The following is a 25,818-nucleotide window of genomic DNA, read 5'->3' on the forward strand; positions in this document are numbered from 1 at the left end:
TTCTATAGAAAGTGACAATGACGTGAAACAAAAGGTTGTGGCTTCTTTTTTCTATACTCGTGACTGCATTTAGGGATTTCCCAACTGTAAGGAGATCACATGACTAACATGAAACCTAAGGAGATGCCTAAGGCCAATAGTTGAAGGACGTTCACCTTGAACCTGTCACGCCATCTGATTTGTGAGCAGCATGTTACACAACATATAATCAATATCACATGAATTTTAGTCATTCAACTCTCAGCTTATTCTGGGCTTTGGAGTCCAGTAGTTGACCCTACTGAGTGAGACCGCCCACTGGACTCCTAAGCCCTAACAAGCAGGGATTTCGAGTTACAAGTTATGTTAAATCCTCTAACAGAATATTGATACAAATTAGGGACGTGCACACATTGACAAGAAAGGGGGCTTGAGCCCCTGCCCTTTTGACACTGGGCAGTGGGGCATCATTATGTGGGCATTTAAATAAATAATTATGAGAAGTGCCCTTTTTTTTTACTTCAGGCCCTGTCCCTTAAAGGGGTACTCCATTGGAAAACATTTTTTTTTAAATTCAACTGGTGCAAGAAAGTTAAATAGATTTGTAAACTACTTCTATTAAAAATTCTTAATCCTTCCAGTACTTATCAGCTGCTGTTATGATCCACAGGAAGTTCTTTTCTTTTTTGAATTTCCTTTCTGCCTGACCACAGTGCTCTCTGCTGACACCTCTGTCCATTTTAGGAACTGTCCAGTGTAGGAGCAAATCCCTATAGAAAACATCTCCTGCTCTGGACAGTTCCTGACATGGACAGAGGTGTCAGCAGAGAGCACTGTGGTCAGACAGAAAGGAAATTCAAAAAGAAAATAACTTCCTGTGGAGGATAACAGCAGCTGATAAGTACTGGAAGGATTAAGATTTTTTTAATAGAAGTCATTTACAAATCTGTTTAACTTTCTGGCACCAGTTGATTTAAAATTAAAATGTTTTCCGGTGGAGACTTGCATTGAGGGGGCATGGCCGCGGCGTCACGAGCCTCCGCTCCACATCACCAGTCATCCGACACAGAACAAAGTTCACTCCGTGCACCAGATGTCTGGGGTGTCGCAGCGATCAGACATCTTATTCCCTCTCTTTTGGATAGGTGATAAGATAAAGATGTCTAGGGGCGGAGCACCCCTTTATGGTTTCTTATACAGGGTAAAGACCCATATAGCTAAGAATAGATACAAGTATTAAAGGGGTACTACCGTGCTGACCACTTACCCCCTATCTAAAGGATAGGGGATAAGTTGCCTGATCGCGCGGGGTCCCGCCGCTGGGGCCCCCGCGATCTCGCACGCAGCACCCCGCTCTCATCAGGCCCCGGAGCGAACATCGTTCCGTGTCTGATGACTGCCGATCACGGGGCCGGAGTATAGTGACGTCAAGGCTCCACCCCCATGTGACATCACGCTCCGCCCCTTCAATGTAAGTCTATGGCAGGGGGCGAGACAGCTGTCTCGCCCCCTGCCATAGACTTGCATTGAGGGGGCGGAGTGTGACGTCACACGGGGGCGGAGCTGTGAAGTCACGATCACCGGCCCCGTCATCAGACCCGGAGCGAACATCCGCTCCGGGTCTGATGACGGGGCCGGTGATCGTGACTTCACAGCTGATGAGAGCGGGGTGTTGCGTGTGAGATCGTGGGGGTCCCCAGCGGCGGGACCCCGCACGATCAGGCAACTTATCCCCTATCCTTTAGATAGGGGATAAGTGGTCAGCACGGTAGTACCCCTTTAATGACTTGGCTATGTTCTCACTGTGGTTTCTGGATCACTTCTTCTTCTTGCCTATATAAGTCTCAGCTCATTGAGGTGCTATGAATTAGTCCTATGAATCCTTCCTGCTCTACGTGACCTCTTCCTCGTACCCGCTCCTGTATTCTTATTTTTTCCACCGTTCTTTGGTACAATGTGGAGCTTTTATTGCACTGGGGACACATATGGAAGTCATTTTTTCTTTTAGCACGAGCCAGAAAATGACCGACTTCCTGAAGTCCGCCCTGAGGAACCGCAGCACGTGTCTAGAGCCGGGCGAGGACCCAGTGTTTACCAGAGACGTTCTCTTCACTCCTCTATCATATTTTTTTTTTATTTCCATTTTGAGGAAGAATTTCACAATTCTCCTTATTTAATTTTTTTTTCTTTATTTTTAACTTATTAAAGGGGTATTCCGGTGAAAACCTTATTTATTTTTTATTTTTTTATTTTTTAAATCAACTGGTGCCAGAAAGTTAAACAGATTTGTAAATTACTTCTATTAAAAAATCTTAATCCTTCCTGTACTTATTCGCTGCTGAATACTACAGTGGAAATTCTTTTCCGTTTGAAACACAGAGCTCTCTGCTGACATCATGACCACAGTGCTCTCTGCTGACATCTCTGTCCATTTTAGGAACTGTCCAGAACAGCATATGTTTGCTATGGGGATTTCCTTTTACTCTGGACAGTTCCTAAAAAGGACAGAGATGTCAGCAGAGAGCACTGTGCTCATGATGTCAGCAGAGAGCTCTGTGTTTCAAACGGAAAAGAATTTCCACTGTAGTATTCAGCAGCTAATAAGTACAGGAAGGATTAAGATTTTTTAATAGAAGTAATTTACAAATCTGTTTAACCTTCTGGCACCAGTTGATTTAAGAAAAAAAAGTTTTTTTACCGGAGTACCCAAGGGGTACTCCGGTGGAAAACCATTTTTTAAATCAACTGATATCAAAAAGTTAAAGGGGTACTCCACTGCTCAGCGTTTGGAACAAACCGGCAGCTCGTGACGTCACATCCCATCCCCTCAATGCAAGTCTATGGAAGGGGGCGTGACAGCCATCATGCCCCCTCCCATAGACTTGCATTGAGGGGGTGGGCTTGACATCATGAGGGGGCAGGGCTATGACATCACAAGCTCCCAGCGCTGTCTCCAGTGTTCTGAAGAGTTTGTTCCAAATGCTAAGCAGCGGAATACCCCTTTAAACAGATTTGGAAATGACTTCTATTTGAAAAATCTTAATCCTTCCAGTACTTATCAGCTGCTGTGTGCTCAACAGGAAGTTCTTTTCCTTTTGAATTTCCTACCTGAATAGTAGTACAACATGAACAAGCCTTGGTCATAAGTAGAAAAATCAGCAAGGCAATAACTCTTAAAGGGGTACTCCACTGGAAACATTTTTTTTAATAAACTGGTGCCAGAAAGTTAAACAGATTTGTAAATTACTTCTATTTGAAAAATCTTAATCCTTCCAGTACTAATCAGCTGCTGTATGCTCAACAGGAAGTTATTTTCTTTTTGAATTTCCTTTCTGTCTGACCACAGTGCTCTCTGCTGACACCTCTGTCCATGCCAGGAACTGTCCAGAGCGGGAAAAAATCCCCATAGACAAACCTCTCCTGCTCTGGACAGTTCCTAAAATGGACAGAGGTGTCAGCAGAGAGCACTGTGGTCAGACAGAAAGGAAATTCAAAAAGAAAAGAACTTCCTCTCTATTATACAGCAGCTGATAAGTACTGGAAGGATTAAGATTTTTAAATAGAAGTAATTTACAAATCTGTTTAACTTTCTGGCACCAGTTGATTTAAAAAAAAAAAAAATTCCAGTGGAATACCCCTTTAAGAGTTATTTCCTTGCTGATTTTTCTACTTAGGACCACGACTTTTTTATGTTGTACTACTAGGAAATTCAAAAGGAAAAGAACTTCCTGTTGGGCATACAGCAGCTGATAAGTACTGGAAGGATTAAGTAATTTCCAAATCTGTTTAAAGGGATACTCTGCTGCTCAGCGCATGGAACAAACTGTTCCGAACACTGGAGCCGGCACTGGGAGCTCGTGATGTCATAGCCCCGCCCCCTTTTCCACCTTTAAAAATGTTTTGCTATTGCACTTCTTATGGTAAATATAAAATCTTTCTAATGCCAACAGCTGTCCGTGCATGCTGGGGGTTAAAGTTTTGCAACATCTGGAGGGTCACATTTTGAGACCACTGCACTAGAGGAAGCACTGGAACCAAATGCATAAACATTATCTGCTAAGCTCTTCCGTAATTTTGCGCCCTGTCTCATCTACTGAAGACGAGATATAACTGGTTCTACTAATGGTCGTCCAGCAGCCATGGATAATCCACGATCTTGTCTAAACCACCGCCGGACATTTCCATGGCGCCTTAATACCCAAAGAGCGGCAAACAGCTCAAGACGGTTTTCATAATCTTAGAGTTACCTTATGTGTTGCCAGAAACTATTAGAGTCGACTTTCAGAAAGCCCAATGTGCCCACGTGACGACATTCTCTGCGAAGGTTTATTATGTATTTACTTCTCTGAAACAATGTCTTAAGAAAACACCAAAATCTGGATTAGCTGTATGTACCGTATATACTCGAGTATAAGCCGAGTTTTTCAGAATGATTTTTTTGTGCTGAAAACGTCCCCCTCGGCTTATACTCGAACTCTCCGTCTGTCAATCCCTTCAGGTTGAAGACCACTGCGGCCTTCGTCATCATCCAGACCCCCCCTTTAGTTTTCTACTCACCTCTAGTGTTGCTCGCGAATATTCGCAATTCGAATTTTATTCTCGAATATCGCATATTCGCGAATATAGCGCTATATATTCGTAATTACGAATATTCTTTTTTTTTTTTTTTCACAGTACACATCACAGTGATCATCCCTCTCTGCTTCCAGCTTGTGTGGTGTAACGAAGGCTCTAATACTACTGTGTGAGACTGGCGTGCGAATTTTCGCATATGCGAAACTTTGCATATGCTAATTTTCGCATATACGAATTTTCGCATATGTTAATTTGTTGTAAATGCAAATTTTCGTATATGTTAATTTTCGCACACGCGAATATTCGCATATGCGAAAATAAAACGAGAATATTACGAATTTGCGAATATTCGCGAATATGACGAATATTCGTCCATATATTCGCGAATATTCGCGAATTCGAATACGGCCTATGCCGCTCAACACTACTCACCTCCCCTCGGTGGGAAGGAAGGGTGAGCTGGTCCGGGCCATCTATGCTGCAGGGACCGTCTGGTGGGGAGGGTTAGTCGTTCCGGGCTGTCCATCTTCACCGGGAGGCCCTCTTCTCCGCTACGGGCCGGCCCCGGCATAGTGACGTTGTCTTGATGCGGACGCACAGGGACGTCCGTGCGCAGCAGACGTCCCTGCGCATGAACATCCCTGTGCGCTGTCGTCAAGGCAACGTCACTAGTCCGGGGCCGGCCCGTAGCGGAGAAGAGGGCCTCCCGGTGAAGACGGACAGCCCTGAACGACTAACCCTCCGCACCGGACGGTCCCTGCAGCATAGATGGCCCAGACCAGCTCACCCTTCCTTCCCACCGAGGGGAGGTGAGTAGAAAACTAAAGGGGGGGTCTGGATGATGACGAAGGCCGCAGTGGTCTTCAACCTGCGGACCTCCAGATGTTTCAAAACTACAACTCCCAGCATGCCCGGACAGCCGATGGCTGTCTGGAGGTCCACAGGTTGAAGACCACTGAGGGGATTGACAGGCGGTGATGATGAAGGGGGTGGGGGGATAAGGACAGGGTGATGATGACAGGGTGATGATGACGGGGGTGTTAATGATGACGGGGGTCTGGATGATGAGATGGGGGGATGATGTATTTCCCACCCTAGGCTTATAGTCGAGTCAATAACTTTTCCTGTTTTTTTGGGGGTGAAATTAGGGGCCTCGGCTTATATTTGGGTCGGCTTATACTCGAGTATATACAGTATTTTGAAATGGAAATTAAAGTGGTGCTCCGCTTTTAATCAACTGGTGCCAGAACGTTAAACAGATTTGTAAATTAATACAAGGTGCACATGCACTCACCGCTCAACGGAGACAGTCCGGTGTAGGAGTCCGGTATACAGGTAGCTGGATCACAGCATCAGTGCAGGTGTAATGGCGCTCAGAGGCTACGCCGGCAGTTTCACGCGTGAATGCGTGCTTTTTCCGGAGGCCCCAAACATCCGGTGCATGGAGCGAACTTCACTCCATGATTGGCCATGCTGAGCGGAGGTTCGAAACATCACGGTCACGCCCCCTCAATGCAAGTCTATGGGAGGGGGCGTGACGGATGTCACGCCCCCTTCCATAGACTTGCATTGGGGGCGTGGCTATGACTCGCTAGCAGGGCATGGCCGTGATGTCACGAGCCTCCGGCCCTGCACCCGACACCGGGTAAAGTAGGGAGAACACGGGGGTCCCCAGTGGCGGGACCCCCACGATCCTTTGGATAGGGGCTAGGATTTCTAGGGGAGGAGTACCCCTTTAAGATTGATAGTTGTAATGTGACAGGATAGTTAGACATTTTTTTCAGTCCTTACTACAACCTTGAGGGTAAAATCTCGTTTTCACTTTCTCCTAGACCTTAATTCGTTGTCTAGTGTATTAACATATCATTTCCTTCTCCCCATAGGTGGCGCTCTGGAGTGTGAAGTCTGTTACGCGATCAACTCAAACACTTGTTCCGGCCACTACGAGCATTGTAAATCTCCACGAGCTCGCTGTACGGTGACCCTCACCGAGAAGACTCTTCAAAATGATAATGGTAACAAGAAGCTTGGTCTTTAGGTTACTTATAGACATTCTAATGGGGCGGGGGGGGGGGGGGAGTCCAGATTCCAGAAATTCCACCATTCAGTTTCCTCAGTAGTAATGACACCAATAGGTTTATGTTATAACAGGTGGTCTTGACCTTTTTGACCATTGATAACTAAAATTGATAGAGGCCATTTTGGCTATTTATTGGTATTAAAGGGGCACTCCTCTAGAAAACATTTTCTTTTAAATCAACTGGTGCCAGAAAGTTAAACAGATTTGTAAATTACTTCTATTAAAAAATCCCAATCCTTCCAGTATTTATCAGCTGCTATATACTACAGAGGAAGTTCTTTTTTTATTTATTTTTATTTTTATTTCCTTTTTGCCTGACCACAGTGCTCTCTGCTGACACCTCTGTCCCTTTTAGGAACTGTCCAGAGTAGGAGCAAATCCCCATAGCAAACCTCCTGCTCTGGACAGTTCCTGACATGGACAGAGGTGTCAGCAGAGAGCACTGTGGTCAGGCAAAAAGGAAAAGTAAAAAGGAAAGAACTTCCTGTGGATTATACAGCAGAGGATAAGTAGTGGAGGGATTGGGATTTTTTAATAGAAGTAATTTACAAATCTGTTTAACTTTCTGGCACCAGTTGATTTAAAAGAAAATGTTTTCCAGTGGAGTACCCCTTTAAGTTATGAGAATATTGTTACGCCGAGTGCTCCGGTTCCCTGCTCCTCCCTGGAGCGCTCGCGGTCTTCTCCTGTCTGCAGTGCCCCGGTCAGACCCGTTGACTGGGAGCGCTGAACTGTCACTCCCGGAGGGGTCGCATCCCAATCCACTCACCTGTCCCGTTCCCCGGCGGTCATGTCCCGGCTCGCGCGGCCCCCGCACTCTGAAATTTAAAGGGCCAGTGCACCACTAATTGGTGCCTGGCCCAATCAGTTGTTAATCACTTCCCATTCATATAAAAACCCACTTCCCCTTCCTGTCCTCGCCGGATCTTGTTGCCTTGTGCCCTGAGAAAGCGTTTTGTGTATCCCAAGCCTGTGTATCCAGACCCTCTGCTGTTGCCCCTGACTACGATCCTTGCTGCCTGCCCAGACCTTCTGCTACGTCCGACCTTGCTCTTGCCTTGTCCCTGTGTACCGCGCCTGTCTCAGCTGTCAGTGAGGTTGAGTCGCTATCGGGTGGAACGACCTGGGGGTTACCTGCTGCTTCAAGTCCGTCCCGCTTTGCGGCGGGCTCTGGTGAAGACCAGTAACCTCTTAGATTCCGTTCCCCTGGTACGGCCCACGTCATCACCCCACTGACACAGAGGATCCCCCTCCAGTGTCCTCGCTGCTTACCAGTCCGGATCCTGACAAATATTCAGTTCTAAAGACAAAAAAAGCACACTACATAAGCCACAGGAAGCTAATGGACTTTTTCTTCTGCTACCATATTCTATTCTAGGAGAAATGAGAAGCGTCGTCCTGGAGAAATCCTGTGGGAGCGTCCATAGCTGCAGTCATCCGGCCACCCTAACCACAGAGGAGTTCCGTGTGCGGGTGACCACAATGTGCTGCTCGCAGAACTACTGCAACAATGGCACAGTGAGCTGTACGCCTTCTCATGCCTATATTTATGTTATTTAAAGTACCATATATCTCCACTTCAGTAATAATGATAATAATAATAATTATTATTATTATTATTGTTATTATTATTATTATACAACACTACTACCAGTACTACTGATATTAATAATAATAATAGTGATAATAATAATAATGTTAGTATTATTATTGTTGTTATTATTATCACTATTAATATTATCATTATTATTATTAATAATATACAATACTACTACCAGTACTACTGATAATAATAATAATAATAATAATAATAATAATAATAATAATAGTGATAATAATAGTGATAATAATAACAATAATGGTAGTATCATTGTTGTTATTATTATTATTATTATTATCACTATTATTATTATTATTATTATTATTATTATTATAGCACCAATAAACTCTGCAGCATTTTACAATTTACAGGACAAATATCAAACATGACAAAACGACACAATAAATAGTCAAACAAGAGGAGTGAAGTCCCTGCTCGCGAGAGGAAAGGAGTTGAGACAAAATGCAGAGAACTCTTTGTATATACCGGTGTTTCCCAACTGGTTACCACAATACTAGTTATATATATATAATGGTTAATAACAGTTTACAGTATTTTTGTGGTCAAGAAATTTGGATAAAAAAATCAATTTGTTGAAATACAATTAATTGTTTTACTAATTTAAATTTTTAAAATGTATTTAATTAATTAACGTGTCTATTTGTTTAAAATTTTTAGGGACAGCGCTGAATTCTACAGAAAATGGGTTGAGCTGCCCGTCCTGTTTTGCAAGAAATTCCCAAACCTGTGATGTGAAATCCCATGTAAACTGCACCGGAGCCGAAAACCATTGTGTTCAGTATTCAGCCACCCGGGAAGGAGGTAAATGGTTTACTATTATTGGGGTACAGGATACCATGCTCCCTTTCTTTTGGGAATTCATTGAGGTTTCATTTTTATTGCGCCTCCAAAGGATAGGGGATAAGATGTCTGACTGCAGGGTCTGGCTGCTGGGACCCCAATGATCCCCCCTGCGGTACCCCAGTCATCCGGTGCACATAGCGAATTTCCCAGCTGTCACGTCCCCTCCATTCATGTCTATGGGAGGATGTGTGGTGGCCATGTACTAGCTGTCAAGCCCGCCCCACCCATAGACATGAATGGAGGGGGTGTTCAGAATTCTGCGGTGCCGGACTGGAGATTGCGGGGTGTCCCAGCGGCCAGACCCCCACGATCAGACATCTTATCCCCTATTCTTTGGACAGAGTATAAGATTTCTAGGGGCGGAGTAACCCTTTAATGCTCTACAGGGTGGGCCATTTATATGGATACACCTTAATAAAATGGGAATGGTTGGTGATATTAACTTTCTGTTTGTGGCACATTAGTATATGTGAGGGGGGAAACTTTTCAACATGGATGGTGACCATGGCGGCCATTTTGAAGTCGGCCATTTTGAATACAACTTTTGTTTTTTCAATAGGAAGAGGGTCATGTGACACATCAAACTTATTGGAATTTCATAAGAAAAACAATGATGTGCTCGGTTTTAACGTAACTTTATTCTTTCATGAGTTATTTACAAGTTTCTGACCATTTATAAAATGTGTTCAATGTGCTGCCCATTGTGTTGGATTGTCAATGCAACCCTCTTCTCTATATACTACTATATACTACTATATACACCGCAGGAGAAGTGCTAGCACAGGCTTCCAGTATCCGTATGCACTGCTATATACTACTATATACACCGCAGGAGAAATGCTAGCACAGGCTTCCAGTATCCGTATGCATTGCTATATACTACCATATACACCGCAGGAGAAATGCTAGCACAGGCTTCCAGTATCCGTATACACTGCTATATACTACTATATACACCGCAGGAGAAATGCTAGCACAGGCTTCCAGTATCCGTATACACTGCTATATACTACTATATACACCGCAGGAGAAATGCTAGCACAGGCTTCCAGTATCTGTATACACTGCTATATACTACTATATACACCGCAGGAGAAATGCTAGCACAGGCTTCCAGTATCCGTATACACTGCTATATACTACTATATACACCGCAGGAGAAATGCTAGCACAGGCTTCCAGTATCCGTAAACACTGCTATATACTACTATATACACTGCAGGAGAAATGCTAGCAGAGGCTTCCAGTATACGTATATATTGCTATATACTATTATATACACCGCAGGAGAAATGCTAGCACAAGCTTCCAGTATCCGTATACACTGCTATACACTACTATATACACCGCAGGAGAAATGCTAGCACAGGCTTCCAGTATCTGTATACACTGTTATATACTACTATATACACCACAGGAGAAATGCTAGCACAGGCTTCCAGTATCTGTCTATACTGCTATATACTACTATATACACCGTAGGAGAAATGCTAGCACAGGCTTCCAGTATCCGTATACAATGCTATATACTACTATATACACCGCAGGAGAAATGCTAGCACAGGCTTCCAGTATCCGTATACACTGCTATATACTATTATATACACCGCAGGAGAAATGCTAGCACAGGCTTCCAGTATCCGTATACACTGCTATATACTACTATATACACCGCAGGAGAAATGCTAGCACAGGCTTCCAGTATCCGTATACACTGCTATATACTACTATATACACCGCAGGAGAAATGCTAGCACAGGCTTCCAGTATCCGTATATACTGCTATATACTACTATATACACCGCAGGAGAAATGCTAGCACAGGCTTCCAGTATCCGTATACACTGATATATACTACTATATACACCGCAGGAGAAATGCTAGCACAGGCTTCCAGTATCCGTATACACTGATATATACTACTATATACACCGCAGGAGAAATGCTAGCACAGGCTTCCAGTATCCGTATATACTGCTATATACTACTATATACACAGCAGGAGAAATGCTAGCACAGGCTTCCAGTATCCGTATACACTGCTATATACTACTATATACACTGCAGGAGAAATGCTAGCACAGGCTTCCAGTATCTGTATACACTGCTATATACTACTATATACACCGCAGGAGAAATGCTAGCACAGGCTTCCAGTATCCATAGTTTCAGGTGCTGCACATCTCGTATCTTCACAGCATAGACAATTGCCTTCAGATGACCCCAAAGATAAAAGTCTAAGGGGGTCAGATCGGGAGACCTTGGGGGCCATTCAACTGGCCCACGACGACCAATCCACTGTCCAGGAAACTGTTCATCTAGGAATGCTCGGACCTGGCACGTTCCCTGCGTTTCTCCAGCAAGATGGTGACCACCACATTATGGGTGTCAGGTCCGAGCATTCCTAGATGAACAGTTTCCTGGACAGTGGATTGGTCGTCGTGATGGGGGCGGGGCGTAGTGGGGGCGGGGCGTGACATCACGTGGGGGTGGAGTCGTGACGTCACGATACTCCAGCACTGTGGTCGTCACACGGCAGATTCTTAGCTGGCAGCGCGGTGTGCAGCTACCCAAGGTGGGTGCTGAATGCAAGATTGCGGGGGTCCCCAGTGGAAGAACCACCGCAGTCAGACATCTTATCCCCTATCCTTTGGATAGGGGATAAAATGTCTTAGGGCCGGAGTACCCCTTTAAATCCCGTATAACCACTTTAATTAAAGATATAAACTCCATGGCCCTCAACAAATAGCCAAATGTCTGGCCTCTAACCTTCAACAGGACGCTACGCAGATAAGTCTTGGCAAAAATTCAACCCAATCTAAACTACAAAAACATCTTGGACTTGGTCAACATCCATCTATCTATCACCACTTATAAAAGGAGAAGGCCACGGACAAAACTTCAAAAGGACGACATCTTGTAAATTTCTGGCACACGATAAGTCATTTATGGAAGAAACATTAGGGAAATCCTACTCACTTAGAAGAAGGAGGCCAAACTTTGTTTTTTCTAAGGTTAAAGGGGTATTCCAGGAAAAAACTTTTTTTTATATATCAACTGGCTCCAGAAAGTTAAACAGATTTGTAAATTACTTATATTAAATCTTAATCCTTTCAGTACTTAAGAGCTGCTGAAGTTGAGTTGTTCTTTTCTGTCTAAGTGCTCTCGGATGACACGTGTCTCGGGAACAGCCCAGTTTAGAAGCAACTCCCCATAGCAAACCTCTTCTACTCTGTGCAGTTCAAGCAGAGATGTCAGCAGAAAGCAAAAACTCAACTTCAGCAGCTGATAATTATTGAAAGGATTAAGATTTTTTAATAGAAGTAATTTACAAATGTGTTTAACTTTCTGAATCCAGTTGATATATATATATATATATATATAAATAAAAAAAAAGTTTTTTCCTGTATAACCCCTTTAAGATATCAGTGTTACATCCTTTACTTAAAGGGGTACTGCACCCCTAGACATCTTTTCCCCTATCCAAAGGATAAGACATTTCATCTCGGGGGTCCCGCTGCTGAGGACCCCCGCAATCTCTCCTGCAGCACCCACTTGTCATCAGCTGCAGGGAGCGAAGATTGCTCCATGTCTGATGACTGGCGATACAGGGGCCGGAGTATCGTGATGTGACACCCTGCCCCCTCAATGCAAGTCTATGGGAGAGAGCGTGGTGGCCGCCACACCCCCTCCCATAGGCTTGCATTGAGGGGGAGGGGCATGGTAGCACAAAGGGCGGAGCCATGATGTCACAATACTCCGGCCCCTGTATCGCCAGTCTTCAGACATGGAGCAATCTTTGCTCCCTGCAGATGATGAAAAGTGGGTGCTGCAGGAGAGATTGTGGGGGTCCCCATCGGTGGGACCCCCGCAATCAGACATCTTATCCCCTATCGTAGAATTTTTGTCGTAACCCACCGGTTCTGGTGGGACTGGGCTGACCATCTAATGGACAAGGCGGTTTCACATCTCTCCACTGACTGTAGATGTTAGAAGGGATTGGACATGTTGGATTTCAAGTGCCCCATCCTGATAAGTGTGAAGGTCGATTAGATAATTGATCTGGATTTGTAGGAGGGGCTTTGGTCTTTAAATCCCCCACCCCTGCAACTTACCTGACCATAGTCATGTGTCCAACTCTCTCTTCTTTTTCTTTAGGTCATGCTTACATAGTAATGTTTATCACCACATATGCCCCCTTTTAGGGGGCCCCAAAGTACATTTGCCCCATAAGAGACCAGTATTATAATTATTATATTATAATTAGCACTTGGGGCCCTGTTGCAGATTTTGCATCGGGGCCCAGAAGCTACAAGTTACGCCTCTTCCTACGACAGGTAGCCGAAGCCAACCACAGGCTACCATTCCACCTTCATGAATATATACCTGACCCCAAGTTATGGCAAATGACCGGTTAACATTGCCATTGAACATCTGAGGAAGAGGTCTTGAAACGCGTCATGTACTTGGCTTTTTATTAATAAAACCAGTACTTTCTTATGTTCATGAGCCTGGGTGGTCTACATCTGCAGGTGGTTCTGCGACAAAAATGTACATTCTCTTTCTATATAATTGCCCAAATATTTAATATCATCAGTGGACCGTGAACCAGACCCCGACATCCCGAGGCTGCACCACACGTCTGGTGCAAAGATTTTTGCCACCATAGGCAAAAGCTAATTTTGCTGCCCATTGGCTCCTCCCGGTGTATAGAGGCTTGTACGATGTCGAGATGTTGAAAGGACCTGACCTTAGTGATGGCCTCTGTCTACCTCGGAGGTGGCGCTGCGCTCCTCCAGCAGGCTGAAAAATGTAGATTATTATAGTATAGGTGGGGGTAGCATGGCGGGGTCTTGCTTGATGGTCAGGTGCTTCGGATGGGAGGGGGGGGGGGTGCTTCAGATGCTGGTTAACTTTATTGCAGGAGGCTGAGTAGCACCCCGTCAAGAGGACGCTCTAGGCAGCTGCCTATTTTGCCTATAGGCAGAGCCAACCCTGCTGCACCAATATCTACTGTAGATCTACACGACTTTAGGTGTTCTGTCTGTTTACACAACATTATCAGGTGAGTGGCCCCTTCCGGGAAGTTCACCTATGTTCCCGGGCGGACCACACATTTGCGTGATACAACGGGCACTAAGACTGCTCAGAAATGCATTGTCTCTTCTTTTTGTGGACGGCGGAATCACGCTTTCCACAGCAGATGTTTCCGCCATGTGCACGGTGCAGCAGAGTCCCATTGAAATCAATAGCACCGGAGTAACTTCATCGAGGAAAGAAGGAAAGCAGGGATTCAAGCGGCGCTGACCAGGAGCAGGACATCAACGATGATGGAGGTAAGTAACTTTATTGACCGACATGCAACGCGTTTCGCTGCGCATGCGCAGCGAAACGCGTTTCATGTCGGTCAATAAAGTTACTTACCTCCATCCATCACTGTGCACACAACGGGTCATCCTTCACGCATAACGCACATTTTAGGCTGCGGATCCACCAGTGACCCGACCTATTTTGTGCCTCCAGGTGTTGCCACCCCCTTCCCATGCCTCGCTCTGCCGTTGACCTGCTCGCAACGGCAATCTGTCTCTACGAGCAGCCACAGAGGGGGCCTGTAAGTTGCCGAGTCCACTCAGACATCGCAGCTGCACAGTGCACTCAGATTGCCTCTGCGAGCAGGCCAGGGGCGAGGCGAGGGAAGGGGGGAGGGGGTGGCAACAGCTGCAGGCACAAAATGGGTCGGGTTTACGGCGTATCCGCAGTGTAAAATACTCTGTGGATCCGTTACGTGTGACCCTACCCTTAGATTGAAATCAATAGGACATTCGGCCGTATGAACACAACCTACGGGTGATATCAGTGTTTGGAAATAACCTAAAATCTTGGACACCCATATTAATAGGACTATTGCTTCTTAGGTCTCCTAACTCAATGTTATTCAAGAGATCAAAGTAATTGCAATAAAAAAACCTGCAATTCTGAATCCTCCCCATAGAAACATTGTGTTCTACACTATAATGCTGCCCCGGGCTAGAAATAAGATCTGTTCTTCATGTCCGCTCCTACTTACATCTCCGTTACTGAACTCTGTCATTATAATCTTATACTGCTACTAGGCTGAGCACATGATTCTCCTACGTATCTCTACCGCCACATCCGTCTCCCATCTCATTACTATATCCTGTAATACCTGCATACTCTACTGTAGATAATGAATAGTATTAGATTTTATTGTACATATGAGGCAGTATTATAGTAGTTATATTCTTGTATAAAGGAGCAGTATTATAGTAGATATATTCTTGTATATAGGAGCAGTATTATAGTAGTTATATTCTTGTATATAGGAGCAGTATTATAGTAGTTATATTCTTGTATATAGGAGCAGTATTATAGTAGTTATATTCTTGTATATAGGAGCAGTATTATAGTAGTTATATTCTTGTATATAGGAGCAGTATTATAGTAGTTATATTCTTGTATATAGGAGACAATATTATAGTAGTTATATTCTTGTATATAGGGGCAGTATTATAGTAATTATATTCTTGTATATAGGAGCAGTATTATAGTAGTTATATTCTTGTATATAGGAGCAGTATTATAGTAGTTATATTCTTGTATATAGGAGCAGTATTATAGTAGTTAATATTCTTGTATATAGGAGCAGTATTATAGTAGTTATATTCTTGTATATAGGAGCAGTATTATAATAGTTATATTCTTATATATAGGAGCAGTATTATAGTAGTTATATTCTTGTATATAGGGGCAGTATTATAGTAGTTATATTCTTGTATATAGGAGCAGTATTATAGTAGTTATATTCTTGTATATAGAAGCAGTATTATAGTAGTTATATTCTTGTATATAGGGGCAGTATTATAGTAGTTATATTCTTGTATATAGAAGCAGTATTATAGTAGTTATATTCTTGTATATAGGAGCAGTATTATAGTAGTTATATTCTTGTATATAGGAACAGTATTATAGTAGTTATATTCTTGTATATAGGAGCAGTATTATAGTAGATATATTCTTGTATATAGGAGCAGTATTATAGTAGTTATATTCTTGTATATAGGAGCAGTATTATAGTAGTTATATTCTTGTATATAGGAGGCAGTATTATAGTAGTTATATTCTTGTATATAGGAGCTGTATTATAGTAGTTATATTCTTGTATATAGGGGCAGTATTATGGTACTTATATTCTTGTATATAGGGGCAGTATTATGGTACTTATATTCTTGTATATAGGAGCAGTATTATAGTAGATATATTCTTGTATATAGGAGCAGTATTATAGTAGTTATATTCTTGTATATAGGAGCAGTATTATAGTAGTTATATTCTTGTATATAGGAGCAGTATTATAGTAGTTATATTCTTGTACATAGGAGCAGTATTATAGTAGTTATATTCTTGTATATAGGAGCAGTATTATAGTAGTTATATTCTTGTATATAGGAGCAGTATTATAGTAGTTATATTCTTGTATATAGGAGCAGTATTATAATAGTTATATTCTTGTATATAGGAGCAGTATTATAGTAGTTATATTCTTGTATATAGGAGCAGTATTATAGTAGTTATATTCTTGTATATAGGAACAGTATTATAGTAGTTATATTCTTGTATATAGGAGCAGTATTATAGTAGTTATATTCTTGTATATAGGAGCAGTATTATAGTAGTTATATTCTTGTATATAGGAGCAGTATTATAGTAGTTATATTCTTGTATATAGGAGCAGTGTTATAGTAGATATATTCTTGTATATAGGAGCAGTATTATAGTAGTTATATTCTTGTATATAGGAGGCAGTATTATAGTAGTTATATTCTTGTATATAGGATACAGTATTATAGTAGTTATATTCTTGTATATAGGAGCAGTATTATAATAGTTATATTCTTGTATATAGGAGCAGTATTATAGTAGTTATATTCTTGTATATAGGAGCAGTATTATAGTAGTTTTATTTTTGTATATAGGAGCAGTATTATAGTAGTTATATTCTTGTATATAGGAGCAGTATTATAGTAGTTATATTCTTGTATATAGGAGCAGTATTATAGTAGTTATATTTTTGTATATAGGAGCTGTATTATAGTAGTTATATTCTTGTATATAGGGGCAGTATTATGGTACTAATATTCTTGTATATAGGGGCAGTATTATGGTACTTATATTCTTGTATATAGGAGCAGTATTATAGTAGATATATTCTTGTATATAGGAGCAGTATTATAGTAGTTATATTCTTGTATATAGGAGCAGTATTATAGTAGTTATATTATTGTATATAGGAGCAGTATTATAGTAGTTATATTCTTGTACATAGGAGCAGTATTATAGTAGTTATATTCTTGTATATAGGAGCAGTATTATAGTAGTTATATTCTTGTATATAGGAGGCAGTATTATAGTAGTTATATTCTTGTATATAGGAGCAGTATTATAGTAGTTATATTCTTGTATATAGGAGCAGTATTATAGTAGTTATATTCTTGTATATAGGAGCAGTATTATAGTAGTTATATTCTTGTATATAGGAGCAGTATTATAGTAGATATAGTCTTGTATATAGGAGCAGTATTATATTAGTTATATTCTTGTATATAGGAGGCAGTATTATAGTAGTTATATTCTTGTATATAGGATACAGTATTATAGTAGTTATATTCTTGTATATAGGAGCAGTATTATAGTAGTTATATTCTTGTATATAGGGGCAGTATTATAGTAGTTATATTCTTGTATATAGGAGCAGTATTATAGTAGTTATATTCTTGTATATAGAACAGTATTATAGTAGTTATATTCTTGTATATAGGAGCAGTATTATAGTAGTTATATTCTTGTATATAGGAGCAGTATTATAGTAGTTATATTCTTGTATATAGGAGCAGTATTATAGTAGTTATATTCTTGTATATAGGAGGCAGTATTATAGTAGTTATATTCTTGTATATAGGATACAGTATTATAGTAGTTATATTCTTGTATATAGGAGCAGTATTATAGTAGTTATATTCTTGTATATAGGGGCAGTATTATAGTAGTTATATTCTTGTATATAGGAGCAGTATTATAGTAGTTATATTCTTATATATAGGAGCAGTATTATAGTAGTTATATTCTTGTATATAGGAGCAGTATTATAGTAGTTATATTCTTGTATATAGGAGCAGTATTATAGTAGTTATATTCTTGTATATAGGAGCAGTATTATAGTAGTTATATTCTTGTATATAGGAGCAGTATTATAGTAGTTATATTCTTGTATATAGGAGCAGTAATATAGTAGTTATATTCTTGTATATAGGAGCAGTATTATAGTAGTTATATTCTTGTATATAGGAGCAGTAATTATAGTAGTTATATTCTTGTATATTAGGAGCAGTATTATAGTAGTTTATATTCTTGTATATAGGAGCAGTATTATAGTAGTTATATTCTTGTATATAGGAGCAGTATTATAGTAGTTATATTCTTGTATATAGGAGCAGTATTATAGTAGTTATATTCTTGTATATAGGAGCAGTATTATAGTAGTTATATTCTTGTATATAGGAGGCAGTATTATAGTAGTTATATTCTTGTATATATGAGCAGTATTATTGTAGTTATCTTCCCTTTAACAAAACAAGTTGGTCAACATTATTTGGGTAATCAATATGTTTTATGGTTTTTCCACCATATATTCAGAAAAATAATTCATTGTTTATATGTCTTGGAGCTGCCTCCTTTGCTTTGGTTTTCTTACAATAGACAGGTTTACGTCAGGTTTGGTTCATATTTCAGGGTACAATTAAAACTAGAATTACTAAGAGGATTAGGTACATAAACAATTGATTCCAGATAGAATGGAAGGTGAATTGAAGATGTTCCCATGGTCTAGAAGGAAAAGGAAACAAAAGCAGATGCATAAAGAAACTAGAGATTACTAAGGAACATTCTTCTTCTTTTAGAATCTTGATATGGTATTAAGGACAACTATTGTATTATGAAGGTTTAGAATGAGGAGGTCTGGTCTCCAGCAGACAGCTTCACTCACTACTACTAGACAGGGTGTAAAACCAGTCATTAAAGGGGTACTCCGGTGAAAAACTTTTTTTTAAATCAACTGGTGCCAGAAAGTTAAACAGATTTGTATATTATTTCTATTAAAAAATCTTAATCCTTCCTGTACTTATTAGCTGCTGAATACTACAGCGGAAATTCTTTTCTTTTTGAAACACAGAGCTCTTTGCTGACATCACGAGCACAGTGCTCTCTGCTGACATCTCTGTCCATTTTAGGAACTGTCCAGAGTAAAAGAAAAGCCCCATAGCAAACATATGCTGCTCTGGACAGTTCCTAAAATGGACAGGGAGATGTCAGCAGAGAGCACTGTGCTCATGATGTCAGCAGAGAGCACTATGTTCCAAAAAGAAAAGAATTTCCGCTGTAGTATTCAACAGCTAATAAGTACAGGAAGGTTTAAGATTTTTTAATATAAGTAATTTACAAATCTGATTAACTTTCTGGTACCAGTTGATTTAAAAAAAAAAAAAATTCACCAGAGTACCCCTTTAAGATGTCTGATCATGGGGGTCCCGCTGCTGGGAACCACCGCGATCTCCCTGCTGCACCCGGTGTTCATTTACAACTTTGAGTGAAGCGCCGGAGGCTCGGCATGTCACGACCACGCCCCGCTTGTGATGTCATGGCCACGCCCCCTCAATACAAGTCTATGGAAGCGGGCGTGACTGCCGTCACGCCCCCTCCCATAGACTTGTATTGAGGGGGCATGGCCATGGCTTCACGAGCAGGGCTTAACCGTGACGTCACGAGCCAAAGTTCGCTCCGTGCACTGGATTTCTGGGGTGCCGCAGCCAGGAACGCAGGGGATGTCTAGGGGCGGAGTACCCCTTTAAGAATTAGTCATTAGGTCAATGGAAGTTTTCAATCATCCAAGTTTGGGACATCTTGATGGGTCTATATCTACTCATCGGCCTTCCTAGACTCAAAAGCCAAGTAGTATGTAGGTCCACCTTATAAATCCATGACTACACGTACGTCAGCTCTCTGCCTAGTGACAGATTGACCCTATTTGTCCTCTTGGTTTTGTCTCTTTCTGTTCTCCGCACGAACATGTTTCATCCAATCTCATACGTTATAGATGCCAAAGTGTTTGCCTGGATTAGTTTAGTCACAAAAGGCAAAATATGCACAAAGCAAACAACACCGGTTGTGCAATTCTGCACCTGAAGAAAAGGCCACGTACAATAAATATACAGGTCACTACATGGCTGTCAGTTAACCTTAATCGTGCTTGTAGTCCCCCCCATTCCATGGGTCATGATTCCATGAAGTTACATGATAATGTTGATGCCTCGTCAACCATGTTACCCTTCAAAAGAACCATTATTGGACCACACGTCAAAGAAATGTGTTGAGCCAGGGCTCCATAGGAATGTCTCCTTCCTATGGGACGTGTCTCTTCTCCAGAAGGAAAAGGATTGGCCCTCTAGTGCCCTTTGTTAGAAATAGCTTTCCTGTAAGACAATGCTCAATGCCTTAAAGAACCTCCGAAACACGATTAAAGGGATACTCCACCCCTAGACATCTTATCCCCCATCTAAAGAATAGGGGATAAGATGTCTGATCGCGATCCCCGTGACAACATGGTCACGCTGCCTCCATGCAAGTCTATGGGAGGGGGCGTGATGGCCGTCTGATCTCCAGATGGGCCAGAAACTTCCATTCAGGTCTTAAAGGAGTACTCTGCCCCTAGACATCTTATACCCTATCCAAAGGATAGGGGATAAGATGTCTGATTGCAGGGGTCCCACTGCTGGGGACCGTCGCGATCTCCCTGCTGCACCCAGCGTTCGTTTAGAGCATTGGGTGTAGCACCGGAAGGCTCATGACGTAGCGGCCACGCGCCCTTCATGACGTCACGGTCACATCCCATCAGTGCAAATCTATGGGAGGTGGCGTGACTTCCTTCACGCCCCCCTCCCATGGACTTGCATTGAGGGGGCATGGTCGTGATGTCACGAGCCTCCATCCCGCATCACCTGTTATCCGGCACGGATGTCTGGGGTGCTGAAGCTGAGATCGCGAGGGTCCCCAGTGGCGGGACGGAGGCTCGTGACTTCACAACCATGCCCCCTCAATGCAAGTCTATGGGAGGGGGCGTGACGGATGTCACGCCGCGTCCCATAGACTTGCACTGAGGGGATGTGGTTGTGACGTCTTGAGACTCCAAAGGATAGGGGATAAGATGTGTGATTGCGGGGGTTCCGCCACTGGGGACCCCCGCGATCTCACTGCTGCACCCAACATTTGTTCAGAGCGTTTGGATAGGGAATAAGATGTCTAGGGGCAGAGTACCCCTTTAAGACCTGAATGGAAGTTTCTGGCCCATCTGGCGATGCCCTGTAGCAGAATTCTTAACCCATAATGACCATAATGATCTCCTGGACATTCCAATTCTTCACTGAAGCGTCACTGTTACTGGTAACACATCATAGCCGGCGGTACTCACTACGGTATTCGGATCTTAACTTTAGATAAAATATAGAAATTTCTCAACACCCATTTGGAAAACCAATAATTATACAGAAGACAGATAATGTAAAATATGATTACAACCTAAAAGAGTTTAACAATCACACAAACAGGTCACACCCTGCACAATGATCAGTCAGCTTCTTTATATGTGTAAATCAAAATTAAAGCCAAGAAGCTTTTGCCATCCTTCCGTAATGGATAACCTTGAGCCCCGCCCATGCTTAAAGGGGTACTCCGCCCCTAGACATCTTATCCCCTATTCAAAGGATAGGGGATAAGATGTCTGATCGCAGGGTTCCTACCGCTGAGGACCCCCTGCGATCTCGGCTGCGGCACCCTAGACATCCGGTGCCGGATGACTGTCGATGCGGGGCGGCCTCCATATTCTTAAAGGGGTACTCCGGTGGAAAACGATATTTTTAAAATCAACTGGTGCCAGACAGTTCAACACATTTGGAAATGACTTCTATTTAAAATTCTTAATCCTTCCAGTACTTATCGGCTGCTGCATGTTCCGCAGGAAGTTCTTTTCTTTTTGAATTTCTTTTCTTTCTCACCATGACGTCACAGTCACGTCCCACTTGTGACGTCACGGCAATGCCTCCTCAATGCAAGTCTATGGGAGGGGGCGTGACGGCCGTCACGCCCCCTCCTATAGACTTGCATTGAGGGGGCGTGGCCGTGACATCACCTACACCTGACGCTCTAAACAAATGCCGGGTGCAGCAGGAAAGATCACTAGGGTACCCAGCAGCAGTACCCCCCGCGATCACGCATCTTATCCCCTATCATTTGGATAGGAGATAAGATTTCTAGGGGCAGAGTACCCCTTTAAAGTATTACCTTACTTGTTTATTTGATTGCGGTTTCACAGCAGGTAAAAGTTAAGACAGGAATGACCAACTCAGTTCTATGAGAGAGTGTAGTGAGCATGCTCTGTGACCTGTGCAGAAGTTACTGTGCAGGGAGGAGGGCGGAGGAGCTGAGACGTCTCCATCATCTATTGTCAATCATATGATCCTGTGTTATCTCCAGTTTTATAATAGACATGTAATGTATTTGCTTTTTGTAATCCTGTCCTGTGATGGTACCGTGTTTCTCCGAAAAATAAGACCGGGTCTTATATTAATTTTAGTCACAAAAAAACACACTAGGGCTTATTTTCAGGGTAGGACTTATTTATTTACGGTCTGTACATTGAACAACATTTAACGATATTTCCCCCCCCCCCCCCATCATCATCATGTGATGGGTGCAGCTCTGCCCCCCCCCCACCCCAACGTCCCCCGCCACCGGTTTATCAGCCCAGCGCTGCACCCCACATCGGGAGACTAATCTCTCCCCCCCCTGCCAAATAATTATCACTACTTGTACTTTGTATTCCTGCGCCCGGACTGCAAATATTAAAAAACAAATTTTAACTCTACCTTCGTCCTCCGTTCCCCCGTTGCTAAGGAACCGGCCTCATGGTCCCTCCGCTGTTCTTGCTCCTTCCTGGGGATGGGAACGTCTCAGAGCCTTCAGCCTATCACCGGCCGCAGCGATGTCCCGCCTTGGCCGATGATAGGCTGAGCCCAATGTCATGTAAGAAGCCGGCCGGCTCCTCACATGACAATGCACTTAGCCTATCATCGGCCGAGGTGGGACATCGCTGCGGCCGGTGATAGGCTGAAGGCTCTGAGACGTCCCAACGGGGGAACGGAGGATGAAGGTACGGTAAGTGAAAGTTTGTTTTTTAATATTTGCAGCCCGGGCATTGCCTAGGTCAGTGGTCTTCAACCTGCGGACCTCCAGATGTTGCAAAACTACAACTCCCAGCATGCCCGGACAGCCAACGGCTGTCCGGGCATGCTGGGAGTTGTAGTTTTGCAACATCTGGAGGTCCGCAGGTTGAAGACCACCAGCCTAGGTCTTAGTTTTGGGGTAGGGCTTATATTGCAGCCCACCCCCATAATCCAGCTAGGGCTTATTTTCGGGGTAGGGTGTATTTTCGGGGAAACAGCATCTGACCCTGCTCCTAGTAAACACGGGTCACAGTAAAACATTGGAGGTTTAAAGGGGTATTCCAGCTTGAACATACAAATACAATAAGAACAAACACCGATAATATATATATATGTGTATATATATATATATATATATATATATATATATATATAAATTATTCCGATATATCAAGTATGTTCAAATTTGTATTGTATTTGTGTTTGTTCTTATTGTATTTGTATGTTCCAGTACGTATATCTCTTCTCCTGTGCCAAGAGGTCAAGTTGCAACAATTGATATTTTATACATTTTAATGAAATTGTATCTTATATTTGAAGCACGATCCAGCTATTTACTATTATTATTTGTACCATTTTTCATCTATGTATCAGGTAACTGATACTAGTCTTGAGGGGTTGGTTACTGTTTGAAAATATTTCTTTAAATGTCTAACACCCCTGGTGTAGGTGTACAACCTCCTTACCTCGGCTAGTTAATTGTGAGCTGCACAACCCTTTTGTTTTTTATAGATTTTTTAAATTACTTCTATTTAAGAAAAAAAAAAATCTTAATCCTTCCAGTACTTATCAGCTGCTGTATACTCCAGAGGAAGTTCTTTTCTTTTTGAATTTCTTTTCTGTCTGACCGCAGTGCTTTCGGCCGACACCTCTTTCCCCACATAGCAAACCTATCCTGCTCTGGACAGTTCCTGACATGGACAGAGATGTCAGCAGAGAGCACTGTGGACAGACTCAAAAGAACTACACAACTTCCTCTGGAGCATACAGCAGCTGATAAGTACTGGAAGGATTACATTTTTTTTTTAACAGAAGTAGTTTACAAATCTGTTTATCTTTCTGGAGCCAGTTGATTAAAAGATTCTTAATCCTTCCAGTATTTATCAGCTGCTGTATACTCCAGAGGAAGTTCTTTTCTTTTTTATTTTTTTTTTCTGTCTGACCACAGTGCTCTCTGCTGACACCTCTGTCCATGTAAGGTACTGTCCAGAGCAGGAGCAAATCCTCATAGCAAACCTCTCCTGCTCTGGACAGTTCCTGACATGGACAGAGGTGGCAGCAGAGAGCACTGTGGACAGACTGAAAAGAACTACACAACTTCATCTGGAGCATACAGCAGCTGATAAGTACTGGAAGGATTCTGATTTTTTAATAGAAGTGGTTTACAAATCTGTTTAACTTTCTGGAGCCTGTTGATTAAAAAAAATATTTTCTACCGGAGTACCCCTTTAAGCCTTTCCGCTTCAGTATTCAGATTCCATTTAAGCTCCCAATATTTTATGTGTTCTGGGTATTTTTTGCCACTATGTATTATTATTTTGTATATCAAATATGACACTTGTATAATTTGTTCTTTTTTAGGATTCACCATCACAGTGGCCGGTTGTGCCTCCGAGAGCATGGAGAGATCTAATGGTGGAATCGCCTTCCGGGGGTCTTCAGTTGCCGTCCATGGGATGCAGAACAAGAACAATGGGGATTCTGTGAGACACAATGCACTTCTGCTGTCCTTCCTGTCTATAGTAACCATCCTACCAATATATTCCCAATAGGGGCATCACCTGACCATGTGGACTTATGTGATTCTTCATTGCATTTCCCTCTGCCCCTTACTTAGAATTGTGGGGAGATATATGTACCAGATAGATTTATTTTATTATTTTTTATTTTTGAAAAGCCAAGAGCTCTTTTAAAGGAGTACTCCGCCTCTAGACATCTTATCCCCTAACCAAAGGATAGGGGATAAGATGTCTGATGGCGATCCCCACGATCTCCGTGCTGCACCCAGTGTTTGTTTAGAGTGTCGGGTTCAGCGCCAGAGGCTCATGACAACACATCCGCGCCCCGCTCCTGACGTCACGGCCATGCCCCCTCAATGCAAGTCTATGGGAGGGGGCGTGATGGCCATCACGCCCCCTCCCATAGACTTGCATTGAGGGGGCATTGCCGCTACGTCACGAGTGGGACGTGACTGTGACGTCATGAGCCTCCGCCCCGCATCCCCAGTCATCCGGCATCGGATGTCTGGGGTGCCGTATCCGAGATCACGGGGGTCCTCAGCGGTGGGACCCCTGTGATCAGACATCTCTATCCCCTATCCTTTGAATAAGGCATAAGATGTCTAGGGGCGGAGTACCCCTTTAAGCATGGGT

General features: G+C 42.5%; 1 protein-coding gene across 1 annotated transcript in view; it reads left to right on the forward strand.

Annotated features, from left to right (window-relative positions):
* Positions 1 to 25,538, forward strand: part of LOC130293652 (phospholipase A2 inhibitor and Ly6/PLAUR domain-containing protein-like) — a 36,937-nt gene extending 11,399 nt beyond the window's left edge. Inside the window, exons 2-5 of the mRNA XM_056542616.1 lie at positions 6,438 to 6,569; positions 8,013 to 8,159; positions 8,913 to 9,056; positions 25,028 to 25,538. Of these exons, the coding sequence (XP_056398591.1) occupies positions 6,438 to 6,569; positions 8,013 to 8,159; positions 8,913 to 9,056; positions 25,028 to 25,218 (614 nt within the window). The 3' untranslated portion in view covers positions 25,219 to 25,538. The remainder of the gene's footprint in view (positions 1 to 6,437; positions 6,570 to 8,012; positions 8,160 to 8,912; positions 9,057 to 25,027) is intronic.
* The last annotated feature ends 280 nt before the right edge of the window (positions 25,539 to 25,818 follow it).

This window comes from Hyla sarda, chromosome 10 (assembly GCF_029499605.1).
Source record: "Hyla sarda isolate aHylSar1 chromosome 10, aHylSar1.hap1, whole genome shotgun sequence".
NCBI lineage: Eukaryota > Metazoa > Chordata > Amphibia > Anura > Hylidae > Hyla > Hyla sarda.